This window comes from Neolamprologus multifasciatus, chromosome 22 (assembly GCF_963576455.1).
Source record: "Neolamprologus multifasciatus chromosome 22, fNeoMul1.2, whole genome shotgun sequence".
Classification (NCBI taxonomy): Eukaryota; Metazoa; Chordata; class Actinopteri; order Cichliformes; family Cichlidae; genus Neolamprologus; species Neolamprologus multifasciatus.
In genome coordinates this window covers 19,896,406-19,918,997 of record NC_140459.1, presented here as the reverse complement: position 1 = coordinate 19,918,997, position 22,592 = coordinate 19,896,406, and the positions used below count along the sequence as shown (strand labels likewise).

At 41.3% G+C, this 22,592-nt stretch overlaps 1 protein-coding gene across 1 annotated transcript in view; it reads right to left on the bottom strand.

Annotated features, from left to right (window-relative positions):
- rapgef5a (Rap guanine nucleotide exchange factor (GEF) 5a) overlaps positions 1-22,592 on the bottom strand; it is a 48,106-nt gene that overhangs the window by 6,412 nt on the left and 19,102 nt on the right. Inside the window, exons 6-21 of the mRNA XM_085148434.1 lie at positions 19,865-19,946; positions 19,680-19,728; positions 19,471-19,544; positions 15,905-16,084; positions 10,190-10,335; positions 9,135-9,235; positions 6,018-6,096; positions 5,771-5,915; positions 2,817-2,908; positions 2,651-2,681; positions 2,321-2,399; positions 1,949-2,098; positions 1,654-1,751; positions 903-1,025; positions 249-427; positions 41-131 (exon numbers count right to left, since the gene is read on the bottom strand). Of these exons, the coding sequence (XP_085004560.1) occupies positions 41-131; positions 249-427; positions 903-1,025; positions 1,654-1,751; positions 1,949-2,098; positions 2,321-2,399; positions 2,651-2,681; positions 2,817-2,908; positions 5,771-5,915; positions 6,018-6,096; positions 9,135-9,235; positions 10,190-10,335; positions 15,905-16,084; positions 19,471-19,544; positions 19,680-19,728; positions 19,865-19,946 (1,699 nt within the window). The remainder of the gene's footprint in view (positions 1-40; positions 132-248; positions 428-902; positions 1,026-1,653; positions 1,752-1,948; positions 2,099-2,320; positions 2,400-2,650; positions 2,682-2,816; positions 2,909-5,770; positions 5,916-6,017; positions 6,097-9,134; positions 9,236-10,189; positions 10,336-15,904; positions 16,085-19,470; positions 19,545-19,679; positions 19,729-19,864; positions 19,947-22,592) is intronic.

Below are 22,592 nucleotides of genomic sequence, written 5' to 3'. Positions count from 1 at the left end.
AGGCATCGTAATGAACAGACTCAGTTCTGTTAAGACTTACCTCCCACGTTTGGTTGAGTCGACTGACAGCAGCTGTGTTAAGACCCATGATGATGGCAAATGCAGAGTTCAGATTTCTCTGGGCTTTACAGCTGTGTGCAACACAGGCAGAAGCAGAAAAATGTTATTTAAAAAGGAGATAAAACACGATGTGCTTAAAAAATACTCTTCATTTTGTTTACATGACCACGTGTGTGTTCTGTTCTTACTGAGCTGCAATCTTGATAAACTTCTTGAGAAGTTGTACTCGCTTGTTGAGCGATACACACATGAGCACCTCGGACATGACCCACTGCTGAACCTCGTTACAGCGCTGCAGCAGGACTGAGAGCGCCGCCGTTTGGCCAGTGCCAGGAGCGCGGCTCAGAGTGTAGTACACCAGCTCCTGCTGCATGTTGACGGAAAGAAAGAGTGTGAGTGAAAAACATCAAGAAACACACATCCTTGGGTGTGTTCTCCCTCTATAAACGAGGCTACCTCGCCATCACTTGTTTCAGTCTAATCTTGCTGTTGCTTAATTTTTTTGAATTTAAAATCAAAAACTGAAACAAAAACAATTCAAGTATACGATATAAAACCAGGAAAGAAAAAGAAAGTGCTCAAATGTACTTTAGTACCAAATGGGAAAGCACGCCAAGATGGAGCCTGTGTCTCTTCATCTGTGCTATGTTTAAAGTTTTCACAAGAACAACACATCTAAAAAGCCACTCAGCTGCTGGCTGAGCTGTGCTCATGATCCAGGAAGTCTCGCTGAGCATTTGCTTATACTCTGATGCGTAAACTTCAGCAGCATCTGTCATACATATGAATTTATTTAAAACTCTGTGCATACACCACATACATTTATCTGTATGAGTGGATACCTCATGAATGGATTTGAAGAGACTCCAGTCCAGGTGTGTGAGGGCAGCTGCCACATCCCAGGTGTTGATGCCCAGGAGTCGAACTGGCCTCCTGCTTAGCTCAGCACTGTCTGTTAAAGGAGGCTGCACATACAAACCCGTAGAGAAATTTAAATTATTGCACAAAAAGACAAGGCATGCAAAATAAAATCCTATCAGGAGCATTTGTCAATTTGCATCTGCATCAGTTAGTATGTGGCATTATGGCCACATCTGTTCTGGGACCTTTTCATTTATCAGCTGTTATAAACGCCGATAACGATAGTTCTGCAAATAGCTAATATCGCCCCACCAACAAATCAGTCAGGCTCTAGCCGCTAAGACATTCAGACATAGATCTCACTCTGTGATGATGATGCCCCTTTACAAAGGTGCCCTGAAGCGGCACTTTCCAGTCCAGCTGTCACTGTCGGGCAACCACACAATAATTGTGGCTCACACGTTTTCCTCTCCTACTGAGTCAGAGTTAATAACAATCACCAGGCCTGAGCCTCTCCAGTTTGCTGCTGCATGACTCATTGCAACACTGAAAATATGTCTGCTGGGGAAGTGAAATACTCATTTTCATGCCTGATTTGCCAAGAAGGTGATACAGAGGCTAAATAACTAACTTTGTTTGCTGTGTTTTGCTTTGGACCTGCAAGCTGCAACTTGAGCTTCTTTTAGAGACTGAATGTTACAGAAAGACAAAAAAATGCAGCCATTTACATACCAAGATCTCAGTAAGATCCCTGCGACAGGCCACAAGCTTTCCTTGTGGGGTCAGAGACTCAGAGTACACACAGTCACTGGGCTGTAACACCCTCCGCTCTTCAGAGACAAACACAGACAGAAGGAGAGAAATGAACGAGAGCCAAAAAATGTATCAGTGATTCCCAGCTAGGAGGACTTGTACAGCTATGTTTGAGGAGCAGGTCAGGCAGCAGGAGTAAATCCCTCATATTGCTTATATTAGAAAACTATCTTGACTATATGTTCTACTTGAATTTTGCTTGAATCACATTTACCTCCAGTGTGCAACACCACGGCGAGCACCATGTCCTCTTCTGCTCTGTCCATCTTCAGAGCCACAATCCGCAGAAGCTCATGGGCCTCCAGCGAGGGATGCGTGTGGACACTCAGGTAGGAGTCGGCACTCACGTACACACAGCAAATAACTGAAAAACACACAAACATGGCGAGAGTAAATGTCTAAAATAAATGAATACTGAAATGCTGGAGAAAGAAAACTTCAGTTAGTTTTTGCCAAAAAAATATAACTGAAAACAGCATTTAAGCAATTTGCATGTCCAAACTCAAATTACACTCCACACCTGTAATTATGCGTAACTGTGTAGAGTTTGGGGCAGTGATTGTGTATGTCTGTGTCTGTCACTCACCCTCTCTGGAATCGGTCTGTGGACTGCGTAGCTGCAAACAGTTTTCCTTCAGACTCATATGCTGATACGTTTGTTTGCTCTGCGAGAAGAGCGGAGGACAAATGGAGATTTGAAATGCTTTATCTAGTCTGTGCTGGATGTTATTAGGCACTGATAGCACCTATATTATCTCCATCAGCACCTTGTGTTATTTAACAATGCAAAAATACAGATCCTCCATTTTGATTTAGCTTGTTGTGGATAAGTCAGAGTAAGTACAGTGGCCAATGTGAGTCCATCTTTTTCTAAATATGTGACAGATTCTCTCTCATATCCATTTGTGTGTTATACCTTTTGGTTTGGAGGGCAGTCATCCACCGTGCTGCAAGAAACAAATAAAGAAAGCAGTGAAGGAGTGAAGGAGGTTACGGGTAGTCAAAATATTTTAAAAAGAAGCACCGTCATAGGCAGACAGATGAGTTTACACATCATCACATGCTTCTTTAACGTCTCTTACTGCCTGCGACGCAGAAGTTTCTGAAACTCCTTCAGGTCTTTCTCCAATGTGGGGAACTCGTACAGATCTTCTAAAACACACCTGTACAGAGTCTGACAGACAGAGAAAGAAAATATTATTAAAATCCATGATCACATGATTCATGCTACTTCTTGACTAATGGCCTCAATGCAACATAACAACCAGGATCACGCTGTGTAATAAACAGCTGTGTATGTGCCATAGTTATCTGAACTTAGCTGTACGTCAGAACACACTGATAAAATATCTTATAGATATATAACTATATATATTTTTGACCACTGATTTAATTCTGTTACTACTTTATGTTTATGTTATAAAAATACATTAAAAGATACAGTTATGAATCTGTGAGCAGTGAGGATTATTATTAACTATTATTATTATTATAATTGTTGTTGTGATTATTATTATTATTATTATTATCATTTGGTGTGTGTCGTCTGCACTGCCACTGTTCTCTGTCCACATTTGTATGTAGGCAGGTGTGTGTGTAGCTGTTTTCTGTGGCCAAGTTACACGGAACTTCAGGCCTGGTGGGTGTGGGCCTGCTTGAGGACTGGCCACACCTGAAGTCCTTGCCACACACCTGCTGATGATCTGGGCTTGTCGGGGGAGCTATTTAGGAGAGCGATGGAGCTTCCACCGGCGCGGGATTATTGCGTTAGACTTCACGTCAGTCTTGTAGTTTAGTTGGAAAATCAGTGCGTGTATTCCTGCTTGGATTAAGTGTTTTAACGGCTGCCTCTATTGTTTTCCTCAGGAGGAGTGTGGGACGAGAGACAGCAGTGAGCACGGGGAGTGCAGAGACACAGGAGCAGAGAGCACTAAACTGGGACTTTTCGGGAAGAAGACACGACACAGGAGTAAAGGGAGAGCACGGGGATTTACTGCTTTTTTGCACTGTAAATAAACGCACCGCTTGCAGTGAAGAGTCCTGCGTTCTGGGTCCTCCTTTCCCCACATCCCTACAGTTTGCCCTGGCAAACCATGACAGAATCCCCATAACCAAAGTTAACTTAATCAGATTGTCTTGATTCATTTAGTCAAACCCCAAACTGCTTTATTGTTTTATGAAAATACATGCTGTCTAATAAATATGGAAGCATCAGTTCAACATTTTACATTTATCTGTTACTTATTGTACTTTTAAACACTTTTTAAACCCAGATACTAAAGAGAAAAAGAAAATCTATAACCCATTCTGTGTCTGATACCTCAGCCTGTATTATCTGCTGATATTAATATCCATTACATATGTTTTTTTCACCTCTTCTAAATAACTTAGCTCTTTATAACACATTTGTCTGGATGCACATCAGAACTAAAAATATCAATTGTATAAATATCAATTTTACTTTGACTATGTTGCCACACCAAAATCTTTGAACTCTGGTGTATTAGGTCTCATTGCCACATGTGTATAAAAATCAAAACCATAACCAGGCAACCTGCCTTTACAAATATTTTTTTAAAACAAATGTTTCACTCTAAAGAGCTCAATGAATCTGGGGTACTGTGATAGGATGTCACTGTCATAACAGGTCAGCTCATGAAGTTCCCTCTCTCCTAGATACTCCACAATCAGCTCTAAGTGGTATTATAACAAACTGGAGGTGATTGGGAACGACAGCAACTCAATTACAGAACGGGGTCACCGAGTTCTGAAGCGCATAGTGTGTAAAAATTGCCAACGCTCTGCTGACTCAGTAACTGCAGAGCTCTAAATCTCCTCTGGTGTTAACATCAACACAAAAATTGTGCACTGGGAGCTTCATGGCATGGGTTTCCATAGTTGAACTGTAGGTGTAATGTGTAGGTGGCGCAGCACAGACACCAATGCTGGCCACATTCCTAAACACATACATTCTGTTTAACTCCTTTACTTCCAGTGTGATAGTTCCTCCATCACGTGTGGTCAAGTGTGGTACTTAAACCTATGCCTGGACATGCCACAGAATAAGTGACGCGACTGAATTAGCTCTCAGAACTTGCACGGATCCACACAAACGCACACGCATCTCCAGACGCCTCCTTATCGTTGTCATTGACCCACTGTAGCCTCCGGTCCCTATTCCCCTCTCGTTCCTCTGTTACTAGGCAACTATCACCTGGGTTACACACTCCATTTGAGATTATACCCATGCCAACCCTACCACTTTGGTTTCCATGGCAACCCGGCACCGAGCAATGGAGCCGTCAGGTTACGGAGGGACAAGTGATGTGCGAGTATATGTGTGTGCGTGTGGGTGTACACGTTTGATTGTGTTGTGTGTGTTTGTCTGTTTCCCCTTCGGTGTCAGAGACATCCTGAGTCGATGCAGCGAACCATGTGAAAATAACAAGAACGCAGACAGACACAAGCAGCATTTGTGAAGAAAAATGTGAGTTATGGGAGGTTATGTGACACTTAGGATTCTGTGTGTGCTTTCAATCACTACCATGCCCTGTGTGGATACCCATCCATATGTGATACAAATTGAAGAAGCTTCCAGATTATAATGTGGAATAAAGCATAATAATTGTACAATAATTGTCACTGTTATTTTGGATTCTTCTGTGAAGTCATACAAAACACATCTCACGATACATTCAGAAACTCCTGCATTTTATTATTTGCCAGAAGGATGAGATGAATCTAGTAAAGAAGGATTTGCTTGTGGGAGAAGGCAGGAACGCCGATCACTTTACAGCAAGCGCACACATGTGCACAAACACACATACACAAAGCTCCTTATCCTTTCTAAAAAGCACTTGATGTCCAGTCATGCAGAACTTAAGGAAGGACAACTTCATTTAGAAGACAGAGAGACAAATGAAGATGAATGAGCCTTTTGATGTTCTTCAGCAATACATTTAAGAGAAGACAACACTGGATCACACTCAACATGTCTTTAAAACTATATAATCAGAAATAGTGAAGAAGGCCATACCTTCATGAAGCTCCTGACGTGCTCCTCTTCCTTTAGGAAATCCTTATAGAGTCTGCTCCAGTGGGAAACAAGCTGCAGTACTTTACGTTTCCTGAAGAGGGCATCTTTGCCCTCCTCCTGGCCCCTGCAGCGTGCGCTGCTATAGGTGACTGTGGTCAAGGAACAACAAAGGGGAATATGGAGTCTGAAACGTGTGTGTTAATATGACTGTGTTTGAATCAATGCATGGTTTTCCTTGTAAGGATATTGTCCCAGCAGGGCCTGACAGAGGTCATGAGTGGACATGAACACCAGATACGTTAACAGGAAATCATCCAGCAGCATTTCTGAAAAACAGAAAAAAACATTGTTTAAAATCTAAAATCTTTACTTGAAAAGTGATCCAAGATATGTTTTCTCCTTGAGCTTGAACTCAATGCCCTATTTTCTTCTTTTACTTGCCCTTCGACTAGACTTAAAGCAGCAATAATCACATGTTATATGAACAGTGTCTCTTTATAGTGAGGAATCCAAAGATAATTATAACCCATTTCCACAGTTCCAAGCAAAGCATTTTTAACAGTACACATTTAATAATAATACTACTACTACTAATAATAATAATGATACAGATGAATACATAGCAAACTACAACTCCAAACATTCACACTCTTCTCTTTCCCCTCACATGGAGATCTCCCCCTTCCTGAGCCTGGTTCTGCCAGAGGTTTCTTCCTCTTAAAAGGAAGTTTTTCTTTCCCACCTACACAAAGTGCTCGATCATAGTCAGCTGTTTGACTGCTTAGAGTTTTCTCGAGAATACTGCAGTGTCTTTATCTTACAGTATAAACTGCCTTGAGACAACCATTTGATGCATAATTAAACTTGGATTGACATTAATTTAAATATTCTGGAGTTTAAAGTTACTTTCTTATGTCACCAACCACTCCCACACAGTCCTGACGAAGCAGATTATACTTTCTTTATAATTTTACCCAAAGCTGCTTTTTACTAAATATTGAGCTATTTTTCTTTGTCAAGAGAATTTTTGATGTCTCACCAGGTTTTTTGGGTACACAAGGGAAAATTTAAACAAACCTATGACAATGAGCAAGTCAGGCTTTTCTTCCTCTTGGCTCATTTTCCAAACAACTTCAAAAAAGAAAAAAAAAAAACCTACTCAAATTTATCAGAGTGGAGCGAGCTAATGTGCAAGACAGATGCCAAGAGTGTGTGTGAGACTCAGCAGGTGATCAATGGGTAAGAACCAAATATAAACAGCCCTCGTGGCAGATGGGTAATGAGCCATTGTTGGTGCTGTGAAGAAGTTGCTCTGTGTGTGTGTGTGTGTGTGTGTGTGTGTGTGTGTGTGTGTGTGTGTGTGGTGTCAACTCTTTCCCTGGGAAAATGTGTGACCCACATATGACTCTGTCAGGCAGAGAGCAAAGAAATCAATTATAGAAGACCGAGCATAGGCTGAGGCATTAATATTTTATCAACGGTCTTTGCTTTAAAAATAAAAACACAACTCTTGAGAAATATTTTAAGCAGGTCTGACAGTACTTATCACTTTTTCAGAACCCCGTTCACTCACTTTCCTCACACTTCCTATTCAATCAGAGGAAGTGGAGCCCTTTCTTGACCATTTATCAGTTCTTTTCCTGTTTCCCACCCTCTGTCTCTCCATCCTAAAGTATCCCCATCTACCCCCTCCTCCACTCCACGCACCCCCATTTTTCATTTTCTCCTTCTTAGCGATTACATTTCGCCCTGCTACTTCTCTCCTCCTACATTCACCCTCTCCCAGCTCTCTGTGATGATAAATATCCATTTTCATCTTCAACATATGCCCTCTGCGTTTACCCGCTGGCACACACAAAGTCAAACACATGCGCTCAGACGCTGCAACACACATGCACACAGACACACACATAGCACCCTGATGAATAACTCACTGAGTTCTGACCTTGGGCACTTTATCTCTTGTGAGAGAGAAAGGGGTGGAAACAAGAAGAGAGAGAAACTGTGTGTGTGCTGAACTAATCGCACTAATCTGCTGCTGTGTTTTTGTTGCGTCTGTGTTCTCTTTGTGCGTGCACGGTGCACGGTGAGGGGTGTTTGGGGTAATCGCTGCGGAAGCGTGTTTGAGCCTGTTCAACATGCTGCACCGTTAAGCCACCTAAAACGGCATACTGATGCATTCACTCACACACACACACATACACATATGTGCTTATTCAGGAAACACCAACCATAAAGCAAAGGTAGACATAGACACACACACAGATGGGGAGAAGATGAAGATAAATTTTGCATTCCCACTTCCTCCTTTCCCTGTGCTGTCATAAAAAAAGCAAGTGTTTTCTCATTTTCACTAAATAAATATCAGACAGAGCTCCTCCACAAAGACCATCTCAGTCCTCTCTTGCTCTCCTTCTCTCTCTCCCACATTTATCTCTCCGTCTTTCTTCGTTTGCTTCCTGCAATTCAGTGAGATGGCTCCCTGTGGACTGTTGGGTACTGGTGGTGCTGAGGGGGCTGATGCATAAAGGAGCCTTGTCTAGAATAGATGCTAACAGACAAGTGCAGGGTTTTATAAAATGAATGCCGGGACCCAGACCTCCCTCTGTGATTAAAGCATTATTATAGTGGACCTGGGATCTGTGATGGCTCTGAAATGTAATTAGAAGGAAAGAAGTCAAGACCCATTGATATTTAAGAATGCCAATTTTTCACCACGGTTTTAGTACTTTCTAAATTCAAATATGATAAAAGATGAACTAATTACATCAAGGATTGCTATGATTTCCTGAGTAAAAGATTACTGCGCTATAAAACAATCCATAATGTAATAAGCTAGACTTAAGGTTTGTGTAAATGTGACATGACAGTTAACACTGAAATCGGCACAACTGCCTAAAGCACCCCGTGGCAATCATTTCACAAACCCATTAGAGCATTTAACCTCCTGAATGCTCCTCATATTTGTGGCCACTGACATGGCTGAATGAATGCACATACACGCACACCTGGATATGGTTTGAGGGCTGACTCATGCAGCCACACACAGGCTCAAACACAGCAGGGAAATGCTCATACCTCACAGGTCTGACCCAACTTCAGGGAAATTAAGAGACAGAGAGATCGGGGCTGGGTTGTGTTGTAACTTGTGCAGCTGGGAAACAAAGTCCTTGGCAAGAGGTGTGGGGCCTCATTTAACACAAGTAAACAAGTAAATTGTCTTTACTTAGTAAAGACAATTGTAAGTCTTTACTAAGACTTACAATTAAACTCTACACCTTTACATTTATGCCATGATGCCTCTGACTACAGCTTCAAGGACAATCAAATGTGTGTTTGCGTGTTTACATGTGTCCAAACTCACCGCTCTCCTTGTTCTCTGGTGCCCCTCTTTGGTCATCCAATCGTAGGTCACTTAGCAGATGCTCCAAAATCTTAAGCGGCGTTCCGGACACCACCACATACCTGTAAGATGAAGAGTTGCAGTAATCTTCCTCACTATAGCAAGAGGACCAAGTACCACTTGTGTTCCTCCACCCTGCCACCCTGCCTTCGTCCATATTCTCCTCCGCGTCGTCGTCATCAATGTAGCGAAAATGGGGAACATTAAATGCAAACATCTCTGACTTGCTTCCATCATCATCATGACTGCTATCCTCCTCTTCATCGTCATCGTCTTCATCACTATCTTCATCTAAATCCTCCTCTGCCTCTGCAAGCGTGACTAGCTCAGAGGTCATCTTCATATCTAAACTGATCCCAGTTCAGCCCTTTAAGGGTCGCTCATTCTGGATGCAAACTGCTCTGCTGTCTGCTCCTGTCAGCCGAGAGCTCCAGAGATTGAAACCCTCTCTCTGACAGCTCCTACAGTAACTCTGACAGAGAACCAACGTCTACCGAAAACACTGAAAACTGCTTACACACACATACACATACACCCACTTAACCTGCCTGTCACTGACACTCCCTGCATTGTGCCTTAGGTCAAAGACTGTGGTATGTTGTGCTATGTGTATTCAAGTCAAAGAAATCAACTTCGAAGAACTGCACTTGGAAAGGAACACAGATGTGTAATTATACGTACAGTATAAGATCCTAAAACACACTGATATATGGAAGGAAGTAAACCAGTCTTATGTGATCTATTTTCCTCTTCCAGCTGAAAACAAAAAGCCATTCTCTCCTTCCTGCACTCTGCCAGAAGCCAAAGCATACATTATCCTAGACAAACACACACACGCCCACACAATTTTGACAGCCCTACTGATATTCTGCTTGCATATGCAAAAGTGTGTGTCTGCAACTTGATATCCCAAAGAAAAAAAACTAAAAACCCAAAAGAGGCAGGAGGACTATGATTATGTTTTCATTGCCATTGTTAGTCTGGAGGGCCCTCATTATGCAGGAGGAGGGACCAACCTCTTGTCGCAATCCTCCTCTCTGGACCCGCCCCCGGACGATGTTGGTGAGGGCCTGTCCGATGGCGATGTCACTGATGATGTCACTCTCCGCAACACCAATACGTCCCGACCTCTCTCCTTTAGACAAACCCTTCCTACCGCCTCCTAAAAGAGAAAATGTGAGAAAAATATAACACACAGTCAGGCAAGGACAAACAGCTGGAAGGCGATTAAAGGAGTAGATGCAAGATTTCAAACAGAGCAGAACAATACGACGCATCCCATGTGACTTTCTTACGTACTCTGTAGTGGATTTGAAAACTCTTTGTGGTTTTTGCCAACTTTGTTTATTTACCATCTGCTTTTACCAAACATTTAAGCAAATCAACTGCCTCCTTTAGCTTATAACTGTGGTCTCTACGTGGTGTTCAATAAATAATGTAAAATTAAAGTGAAGGATGCATTTAAAACAGCAATTATATAAAATATGGTTTGTGTGATTCTATTAAAGAAAGCAGCTAGCATGCAATTCTAGTTTTTGTAAACTTCTCAGATATTGCCCTTATTATGCGTTTCTCCAACACGTAAGCAAACTCACACCTCAGTTTTAATCCACACTTTTAGACACTGCCTGTGTTGACAGCTTCAAAGGGAAGGATTGCATTTCCTCTGCCTTGAAAGATTTCAAGAATTATATTACAATGAGGACATCTATGAATGTCAGCTTTAAATGATCTCCAGCTCCTTAAATGTGCAGCAACTTGATCCATGACTCTGATACACGCACACAAACACACAAACACACAGACACACGCTCCTGCTATGATGGTGCAGTGTAACAGTAACAGAGCTCCAGGTGAACAAAGGAGCACAATAAGAAAGAGCCTGAGGAGAAGAGAGAAAAGCAGAGGAGAGAGAGAAAGATCAAAGGAGCAGGAGAGCAGAGATAGATAAAGAAGCGACGTCTCACCTCCAGATGCTCGCTGCAGTCTCTGTCCCAGCCAGAAGGACTGAGCAGCAGTCACAACTGACACAGAGAGTCATTGCAAGGCTGTTTTTTCTCTTTAGCTGGCCATAAAATTAACAATTTAGATGGAACATTTCCACTGACTGATAAAAAGAAACCAAACCTCTGAAAACTACACTAACCAGATCTTTAAAAAATGTGCTACGCTTCATAAAAGTGTGAACAACGCACTAGATAGTAACTGCTTTTGCAACGATCTGTGTCTAAAGTGAAAATATAGAGATTTCTGCTGAAGCTGATTGAGATCACAAACACACACATACCTGTTAGAAAAAAAAACTGAGACAAGTTTGCAGAGAGCAGAGAGCAACACACACACACACCTCTGTTATTGTACGATGAAAGGATCAGTCTGATCCCAAGAGACAGCAGGTGGGATCTGACTTGTGTCAGACAAAACAATATGCCCAAAGTGGTGTGTGTGTGTGTAGAGGTGTGTGTGTGTGCAGACATGTTTCAGTGATTCATATTCTATGGGAGTGTGACACAGATGTGCAGCAGCAGCCATCACATCCAGTGTGCTGTAGCGTGTCTAATTCTTTTTCTAAAGGAATGATAATTGCTGGTTGATGGTACCTTTACACCCCCTCCAACATGTTAGAATAGTAGACTCTATCAGGCTGATCACCTGAACAGTTATTCAACCATCACACTTCCATGTTTAGAGCTCGTACAGCGATAAGCCAACAAGAAAATAAATATTTCATTGCACTGGGGTTTGTTTGTTTTTTGCTTAGTTCTTCTACGTTATATAACATTAGGTGTTACCTTAAGACCTTCCAAAACACAGCAAAGTAATAACTTTGATATAATTATTCTATACAGAAGAAACTTGAGCACCACCCCCTAACTCTTGTCAGGCCCAAAACATTCATACCAAAATAGCAAGGAACGCAACTGTGAAATCCCCTAGGGCTAAACTTTATCTAAATTGGGAGATAAACACAAACACTAAACTGAGCTGAATTCACAGACCTGAAAAGCAGACAAAAACACCATCCACCTGTAGAGAACAGGGACATTCATAAAAGGACATAGTCCTAATGACATGATGTTTAATTTCCTCTATAACATGCTAAAAATAATCATACGGAAGGGTTTACAACACAGAAATGCAAACAGGATATTAGCAAAGCAGTGACAGCTCATCTGACAAACCATCATTAATCACATTATGGCCTGGCACAGACACCGCGCCCAGCGACCCTGATCTGGTGCCGAGATAACAAGTTTGGTGGCCTAAGGGTCTAAAGGGGACACGGCACTGAACAGAGACTGGGATCGGCTTTATCACGAGTGTCCCTTCTCTATCTCTGTTGACTCTTCCTGTCACTCTACACCATCAGATATATAATAAAGTGCTCTAGAAATACACTTAAAAAAAGACACCCATTATGTAACCAATTACAACTACCGGTACTGTAAAAACAAAGGAGAAGAAAATGTTCTGCCTTCCTGATTCAGTAGCAAGCTGTTGATCTTTCCGACAACACTTACATTCTTTACACAGATGCCAAGAAAAACAACTCTGAGCCAAGAATGGAGGAAGGCAGTGAGACAACACAAACACACTCAAGATCAAAAATCTTTCAGAAAATGCAGCAAAGTAAAACTTGCAGCAGTAACACTATGACAATTAGTAACAACACCTCACATACGTTTGTACGTCGTAAGAATAAAGTGCAAACAGCAAAATGAGAGAAAAGGCATTTAATGTAGCCATGGAAAAGACTCAGAGGCATGAAAAAGTAAAACTATCCAAAAGGGCACTTGTGGAGAGGAGGGGTCAGAAAGTTATGCAATAGAAAAAGACAGTGAGAACAAAAAAGAAACGATAGATGAAAGGCAAGAGCCTGGGAAGTAAAGTGAGGGAGACAGAGGAGTGTGGGAGAAAGCAGCATTTACAAAAGACAAAAAACAGAAACATATTAATCAAGCTGCCATGCGTTTTAGCAAAACATCTGATATGAAAGGAAAAAAAGGGGATTTCAGGCAGTTACACATCAATAGCAAAGAGAGAGCTTTCCAAATAAATAATGGATCTGTTTTAATGCCTCCTTACTTTACTGTCTCCCAATAACACCAACATATCAACCTCTAATGTATAGACTAAAAAAACTGTAGGTAAAAACTGTGGGTATGACATTTCTGAAATGTCTCAAAGGCATAAAAAAAGAGTTTCTGACATTTCTTTAGACAGTCACTTGTTCTCTGCTAACAGGTGTATCGGACCGTTTCTTCCTGTTCTTGTTGCTCCTTCCTCAAACCATTTGTACTTCCAGCTCTCCTTGCATTCACCCAATTTTTCCTGTCCCGACGCTCCCTCGCCCCCTGTCTGTCTCCAAATTGTGCAGACTTCATGCTCGAAAGGTTTGAGAAGTCGAAACAGAAAAAAGAAAGCTCAGAAACCTGGGGACACGCTGCACTCATCACAGGGTCAAAGAGTTCAATCCGAGTGTGAAAAATGAAGGATATATTTATTATATATATATTCAGCTTTGTACAGGATTTGAAAGTCTCTTTTACCCTCACTGTTTCTATCAGTTAGTCACACACAGACATACAGCATGACGTAACATTGTCAGGAAAGGTGGATGCCCATGCAAAGCCTAAAGGAAGCACTCTCTGTTCCTTTCCTGTTCCTACTAATGTATGTGTGTGTGTCAACACTGACCAAGCCGTATCTTTGTTATGATAGCTCTGTGCCTGATTCCTGGAAATAATGGATAAGAGTATAACACACAATGCTTTTAAGTCAGCAGCACACAGATGGTATGTGCAACCACACATAGTGGGACACACATAAAGCATTAATCCCAAAACCTGCCCAGTGTGTAGTGCATGGTGTAAGAACCCTTTGTGTAGGTGGACCTCTCGAAACTTCTAATGCTGATTATATGTGGAAGAGTAACAAAAATGCAAGTCAGAAATGACTATTGAGAAATGGAAAAACCCAAAGGAATGCTATGACACAGGAGTTAAATCACTATGGAAACAGCCCACACTGGTTTGTCAGAGCTTATCTGTCACACAAAAAAAAAAGAAAATCACCATGACAACTCAGTAAAAGGAGAATGGTTTCTGTTGTATATCGAGCTGGTCGTCTAGCTTTGGTTTCTGCTAAATTCTGCAGCCTGAGCTGAACGATGAGCTGAAACAATAACACCTATGAATAAAAGGCCAACTGAGTTAAATCAGGGCTGCAAAGCATCTTTGTTTCAAAAGATGTTTTTAATAATGTATTATGTTGTGTGGCTCAAAACTGACACACGTATTGGTCACATGCAGTTTAAACTGCTTGCACTGTAGTGCTATACAGCAACACCTGGGGATGTCACACCACACTTTTATGCTATACATCAAATAAGAAATGTGGCCAGTAATGCACCTTACACTACTTGTGTTCTGGTATATGAACAAGTGCACTTTTCTTTTCAACAAGATTTTGTCGATAAGGCACCTTAAATGTAAATTATACTTTGTAGAGAAAAAATGCTTTCAGTGCTGATGCGTCATTTATGTAAAGAAATCTACACACAGCCAGGCTGCTTTGAATTTCTGTTTGACATCCTGGAATAACCAAACAGTGTTCTGTTTACTCTGACAAAGTAAAAAAGGGGCACGACTGCAAGATCAATAAACTACATTAACTTAAAGCTATACTTGCTCAGATTTATGTTACATGAGATAAATCCTTCAAGAGTCTAAATACAGATATAATAATATTTATACCTAAAGGTTTAGAGCATAATGATTAGATTGGAGTCTAGTTGATCTCTCTCTTGCATCCCTCCTCTAATATATAAGATGATAAAATACTGTATATTTTTATTGTGTACATTTTCATGAAATGAAACTAGATTTATGCACACTTTAGAAAATCCCTAAGGCTGGGCTTTAGTCAGACTCACACAGACACACAACCACGGTGATGCAGGGTGAAATGTGACTGCATTTCCTTCGTTTCCGGCCCTCAGGTGTACTGTAGAGCAGGATCATACAGTACAACGCTTCACTAACACCCCGCTCATTATCAGCCCACTCTGACTCAGCCTGCCACAGGGCAAGCAGCACATGAACATATACATGCAAGCGCCCACGAATGATTATAAGCTCTAGCCAGCAAACTGACACACACACACACATCTACACGCACACACACAGTGCTTGACAGCGTGTAAAAAGAGTATGAGATCACGATGCGCTAAGCCATTATTAACACCCACATTAGATGAGCTACAGAACTGGTGTATGTTTAAAGTAAAGTGATCTGAATGAAGTCGAGCTCTGGGCGTCTTCAGTGATAACTTTAGTTGGCATGTGCATGTCAGTGCAGAATTGTGCCCTCGTGTACTGAGAAAAGGTCTAAAAAGGCCAGGCGTGCTGGAAAATACATGCATGCATGCGTGCCTATCCCTTAGCTGGACAGAACCACCAATAATGATGGTGCTGAGGAGGATTTACTCGCATGATCCCTGACCTGAATCCATGAGTAACTCTGACCTGAGGTGTGTGTGTGCCTGCTTAAAAATGATGACAGTAATGACAACATTAACCGCATGACGTCCATTACTCTCCACTCACACTAAGCGTGCAGCCACAACTCTGTCTGCAGATTACATGGTAAGAGTTCACAAGACAATGTCAGCAGTCCTGACGATACTATAAGATGTACTATAATATCAAACTATAGCACTCTCTACTCACCGCCTGGTTCCTGTCAGGTAGACGGTAGTTGTGGTTCTGCAGCAGCCGACAGCCGTCTTTGGCCAGCCTCTGCACGGCCTCCAGCCCCAGCCGGCTGGTTAGCTCCTCGCGGCCGCACACGGTGCCCATCCCTCCGCCGCCGCTGCTGCTGCTGTCCCGCAAAGCACACACACCTCCCAGCTGCAACGCAGGAGGCATGAAGACATATCTCAGCCCGCAGTCCCAAGACATTGTAGAAACACTCAGAGTATGTTTGAGGAATGGAGGTCAACAAAGTTTGGTCATAATCCAGAAACACACAAGGAGAAGTTTTCTGTTGCCCCTATATATCCATGTGAGTAGGATAAGAAAATGTGGTAATCCTAGCTCTCTCTATCTAATCTTGTTCTCCCTGTTATTATTACTTGTCTCTTTATTCGTTTCTATCTATTACAGTCACTAATTCCTTTTTATCTACTGAACTTCTCTTTGTCTCAGTCTGACTGCTCTGTGTCAGAGGATCTGGTGGAGAAGGAATGAGAGTGTGTGATTAGTAGTATAAGTGGGCGGGAGTGGGTGTCTGTGTGAGAATAGTGTGCTAGGGTGCAAGTGTGGTGTCTGTCTCCTCCCCTCTATAGTCAGTACGGAAATCTGCTACTGTCCTGGTAGTCTAGCTGAGGCAGATGAAATAAGAAAGTGGATAAAAAGGAATGTATAACATCGTGGCCTTAGAAAAGGAAAACGAAACAGGAACATATTTCCCTGAAATAGCTCAAGGATTCTGAAGAAACCAGTGCTTTTGTCCCTAGATATACCTGACAATAGAAAACATTACTGTGTGAGTGTGCTCCCCAGGGTGCTAGTATGATGGTTATCACCAGTGGCTGGTAGCCTGGTCTGTTTATTTTCCTTGGAAGAGAGATAGAAAGGGGAGGGGGGGGGGGGTGTTTCATTTGGCTGGGGGTGGGTGGGTATCCTTTCCTGTGGGCTCAACTATCCCACGGTGCCATGTTCCAATAGAGGGTAACACACACCCCTGCAGAACATCGCTCATTTTTGTTTACTAGGAAAACACCCCCCTTCCCCCAATGGCACCACTTATCTGGCAGAATAGCCACGTACACATAGACATTATATCACAACCCCTGTGCCATGTCCCTTACTACTTCCTGCAAACCTGCTTTCAGCTTCCTGTCAACGACACACCAAGATAAAACGCTGACAAATGTGTGTACTTGAATTGTCCGCCTGTTTCTTTGATTTGCTTTAATTTTTCTATGATCTTCAAGTGTTTGAGCTAAATTAGAAAGGACCATATTTTAGAGCCTTTTGAGTTTAACAAAATATCTGCATAGGTTAAAAAAAACTGTACGCCAAAGGAAATGAAAGTTGAAATTCACTTTGTTATCCTATAGGTTTTGCAGTTGTAGTTGTTTATTAACATGCAAGACCTATGTTACCACTACAGTCTGCAGCAGCTCCTAAACAGCTCCTGCAGGATCAATGTAATGTCCGGATCAGATTCACTATTTGCTGTATCCACCTGGGTTGAATAGCAGTTTCCACAGCATTCACGACTGTACCAACATAGTGAGGAGTCCTACATTACTTACTTGTAAATGTACATTAGTGCCTATATTCATTTGCAAATGACTCTAATTCATTTAAATTATGCACTTCATTTGTTGCTAGTAATTAAAGCAAAACTAGTTTAATGCGTTTGTAGTCAGTGAGAGGCAGAATGAGGAATGAGAGTGGAGAAGACGATTCCTCGTTAAGAACAGCTCTACTTCGAAGCGGCTGGATTCACAATGTGTTTGGGCTCATTTGGATATTTTCTCTTTTTCCTCGGCCAACAAAACAAATATGAAAATTTGAGTTTGTCTCATAAATAGCTTACTATGTTAGCCAGAACTCACTTCCAAGCTGCCAAAATCCAGGTAACACGACATATTCAAACAAAATAACACTGTGCAGTTAGACTTTGGATTGATATTTAAGAGGGATCAAGAGAGTAAAAAGAACGTGTCACTGTTAATTAGCTTTTCAGTATATGTGAAATATAAAAATCTACAGAGGAGCGATAACTGAGCAACAACAGCACAACACAAACACATACCAACAACATCCAGTGAACTGAACAGGTTATAATAGAATTGCTGCAGTCAGAAGCAAAATATAAATATGTTTAAACATATATGTTTTACTCTTTAAAGAATACTTTATCTGCTTTAGACCTCTACATTTTTTCAAATTGATCATCATTTACACTGAAAATAATAGAGACATCTAACACATTACAAGGCATCACAACAAGCTGAAGTGTGACGAGCCAAAAACCAAAAAGTGGAAGTAAAATGTGAAGTGATCCGTTGGCTCTGTGTATGAAATGGTTTATGTACATCTAGGAGGGATGGCTCAATGCAAAGTGCCTTTTTCCTATGATGAAGCATTTCTGTCTTGACTGCAGTAGTCTCCTCCAGGAGGTCTCTATGCATGGAGCACTAAATGATTATCTGACTACCAATATTACAAGCCTAATATGCTACGACCTTTGCAGTCACCCCAGATCATCCCACCTAGGAGAGGCTTAGGACCAAGGTGTCAGGCTAACGTATTTTTAGCATTTGATAGACATAAATTTCATTATTAGAGGGTGAACAGCTTACCATGCACTTTCACATGCCCTTAAATTGTTGTGACCACACAAACTAGTTGTATCAAACTGTACTATCCACAAACTACACTTGCATCCTCCAGGCAGACTTGACAACAACTACTTCTTTGTGATCCATGTGCATGTCTTCAAGCACGTATGCCTAGCCTTAGACAGTGCTCTAAACCACCATCATCAAAATACCAACTAGGGAATAACCTTCAGAAGAATGCTGTTACTTCCTTTGGCGGAAGAAACACCAATGCTAAAAAGCACTGAAGCTTTTCTAGTGTTGCATGATGACCCAGCACCTCACTACAACGCTATATGGATATTCCTTTAATCTGTCACCCATCCGTACACATTACTATATGTGTGTAATAGTGTTTAAAAGCTGTTCTTCCTCCTGTTTTCCTGCTCTTTCTTCATTTCTCCGGTGTTCTTTCTCCAAATGAATAATTAATAGAGAGAAAGTTCTGGCTCTACATAGTTGGGACCAAACAGATCTCCCTCTGCACTTTGCTCCGACCCTGTTTTCTACATTCAACCCCATGTATACCCCCTACATAAATTCAACCTGCAACCTGCTACAAGACAAAGATAGATCGAGCAAAACAATTATCATTTTTATCTCTTCATGTTGGAGAGGATCTACAAAGTCTGTCTGTGGATCAGACTTTGTATTGCTACATTAAGGAGCTACTAGAATGTGTTTATTGTGCCCTATTTAGACACTGAAATAGCTTCTTAAAGGTAATGCAACAAGAACGCAAACTGATTCGGCTGTAGGCCTACTTCAGGCAAGTGCAAACTGTCGAAGCAGCAGATTCCTTTTTTAAATGAAATGAACTTTGAAAAATTAATTGAAGAACAAGACTATGGTTAAAAGAAAACAAGGGGGGTTAGAGACGGTTTTTACTGTGTGTGTTACCGGACTGCTCTCCTCGCTGGGCGTTCGAGGCTCCTGGTGGCTCGTCTCTGCTGTCTCAGAGTCCTGCTCTGATACTGTAACCAATCAAACAGCAGCACATTAACACGTTTCTTCTTACAACATGACATTGTCCTTTTCATTCTGTCTTCTCACTGTGGAAACATTGAAAAGGTAACATACATACATACGCATCAACTAAATGTACTTACAAGCTTTACGTGTCTTTCGCGCAAGAGCAGCCGCCAACTCACTTTGCACCTATAAGAAAGAAGACTGAAGATGTTAGACCACAAAAACATACACAAACACATCTGGTGAACTATAACATAATCCAGTTTTCATCTAATGTTTATCTCATTAGGTGATGATGCTGTATTGACCCTGCCACACTGACCGTAGAAGTGAGTCTCTCAAGAGCTTTCATCTGAAGAATCTCACTGCAGATGTCCCTGTTGCCTTCAGAGTCTTCCTCTGACCTTGGAGAGACAGAAACACCTTTACTGGTAACTAACTGGTTCGTAAAATTTTAATAAAACACCCCACAATGACAAAAGTTTCTTTTTAAAGTCCTCACTACACTGCCCCCTGGTTTAATAAGAAAGAACTACAGCCAGATCCAAATTGGTTCTATTCGTCTGAATAGCAGCGATGTTGGTACATCACCACTTTCCTATTTAATAAATTAAATAAGCTGACTTTGTTGTGGTGGAACCTTATTAAATTATAATTTTACAGTGACTTCATTAAGGTGGCACAACAAGTTCTCAAACACCAACCGATGAGAAATCTCATTGTAAAATATCGTGAAAGTGCACAAGACTTTTTCGTGACTTTGTTTTACCTGTATTCAAAGTTGCCAATTACAATTAAATAGAAGTTTTGACATAATTGTTCTATAAAGCTGATTATGAATGCTAAATTTTTTTAATGAAAATTAAATGAAAACATGACTGCTAAGGTGAAATCACAGGGAAAATCTTATTCCCTAAAGTTGTACCGGCCCATCTGAGTTATCATCCTGTGTTTATAGTTCCTCAGGGCCTGCATGGGTTTGTATTAGGAACTTCTCATCGGCCCTTTCTCTTTTTCATGTGGTTTATGCAAAACAGCTCGTAGACACACCCTTCTGTTGAAGTTAAAGTGGCCTAGTTTGTGTGTGTGTAGGTACTGGCAGTGAGTACATCGGATCACAGTTTTTTTTTTTCTAAAAGTGCTCTGTGAATATATTTAAGTTTAATTTCATTTGTGTGTGTGTGTGTGTGTGTGTGTGTGTGTGTGTGTGTGTGTGTGTGTGTGTGTGTGTGTGCTTTGGGTAAACAGGCAGTTGTTTGGGGGTAAACTCTGCAGTATAACTCAGTAATAATACAAGATTGCACTGAGTTTGCCTTCAGTGGCGACACACTGCACCCGAGGGCTTCTCATCTAATATGTTCTCTTACAAAACCACTGTTTGGATTGGTCTCCCACATACTGCCTCACCCCCACATGACACACACATATATTCTCCCTGCCTCTAGCACACACACTCACGCACGTACACACACATGCCCCAATTTGCATACAATTTGGATTTTATCAACAGGTGCCGTAGGCACTTGTAATAGTTGTAGAGGAAAGAAGATGAAGCCTGTGTGGCTGTGTGTGTGTGCATTTGTGTTTGTGTCTACACTGTAATCTGATAAGAGAACGGTAGACACAGAAGCAGGAGAGATGGTGATAACGCATAGCCTTCAGCCTGACACTTCAGCTTTGGCACAGACAGAGAGACAGAGGCAGGCAGGACATCAGATGCCTGGAAGGAGTGAAATCCTTTCCTTGTAGCTTAATTGGTCAGAATTACTGGTTTCTGTTAACAAACTCAGTGGAACAATAGGAGCAAATTATTCATTTTTGTTTGTTTCATACTTTACATTTTTATTACCCATCAAATCTAGAAGCCCATTACAAAACAAAGTCTATTCTGAGCCATGATAAATGCTAAATTTATTCCAAACGGTGTCCTTAATTCTGTTTGTTGTTCATTTGGTAATTTGGTGACTCACCATGAGCCTGAATGCACCAGAGCTGAAAAAGAGGTGCAGTAGGAGGTGTGTCACCGGTCATTAAACAACACAAAGCAGAAACTGATACGAGATTATGATGATGGGTCACCTCCTTGTTCAAATTGTATCAGAGTACACGGCAGAGCAGTCATGTTTTTTGCCAAACACATCTTTGACACAGAGTTCTTCAGTCAGAATAATACAACTACATAACGTAGACACTGCGCACACACATGTAGCCATGATCTGAATTTTTCCAGTCTAACAACGAAATAAAGGCTTTTTAACGGACTACGACAGACTGAGTGTAAATCATAAGGAGGACGTGTTCTCTGGAATAACCTCCTCTCTAGCTAAAACCCTTCGCTATTCTGCTAGACTGGCTTTTTTGGCTTTACTCGCCTCCCTTTTAAAATAGAGAGGGCTATAGATCGTCTAGTGTAGCACCACAGGACTATGCAAAGCAAGCAAGTACGTTTTCCCCTCTCAGGCGAACGGTGGCATATTTTAGCTCCTGGCAAGTCTGCCTTTCCTGCACAATGCAGAGAACAGCGTTTTTCCACAGACGGGGAAACCAGCAAAATAATTGTTATTAACAACCACCTCATGCATCACACAGTAAAGTGTGTATATGGACTATGGGTTACAGTATATGAAATACACAGTGTCATGCAGGATAAGAAAGGGATCCAGTGTCTAATAAATTGTTATTTTTGAAACATTTCCTCCTTTTGTCACTTTTAGTGTTGCTTGTGATCTCAACGTATTAACTTTTTAAGCAGTTGACACAATATTGTGTAAATTGTTAAACTACTGTAGTGTAGATTGAGTTGTACTGCACTCCATAATATTCAAAATGTAATGTTTAGTTTAAATCCTTAAATGTAAATGTAGTAGAGCTTATTATACTGAGTTACGTCACACTGGGAAGATGCTCATATGCATGTCGCTGTGTCATGAGATTTGGCAGCTGTATGCAGTTGATATTCAGTCCATGAGATATATTGATGTTGGCATCTAGAGTACCCAAGACATTTCTATATAAGCAAGATTTACTCTTTATGTAATGGGAGGTAAAGC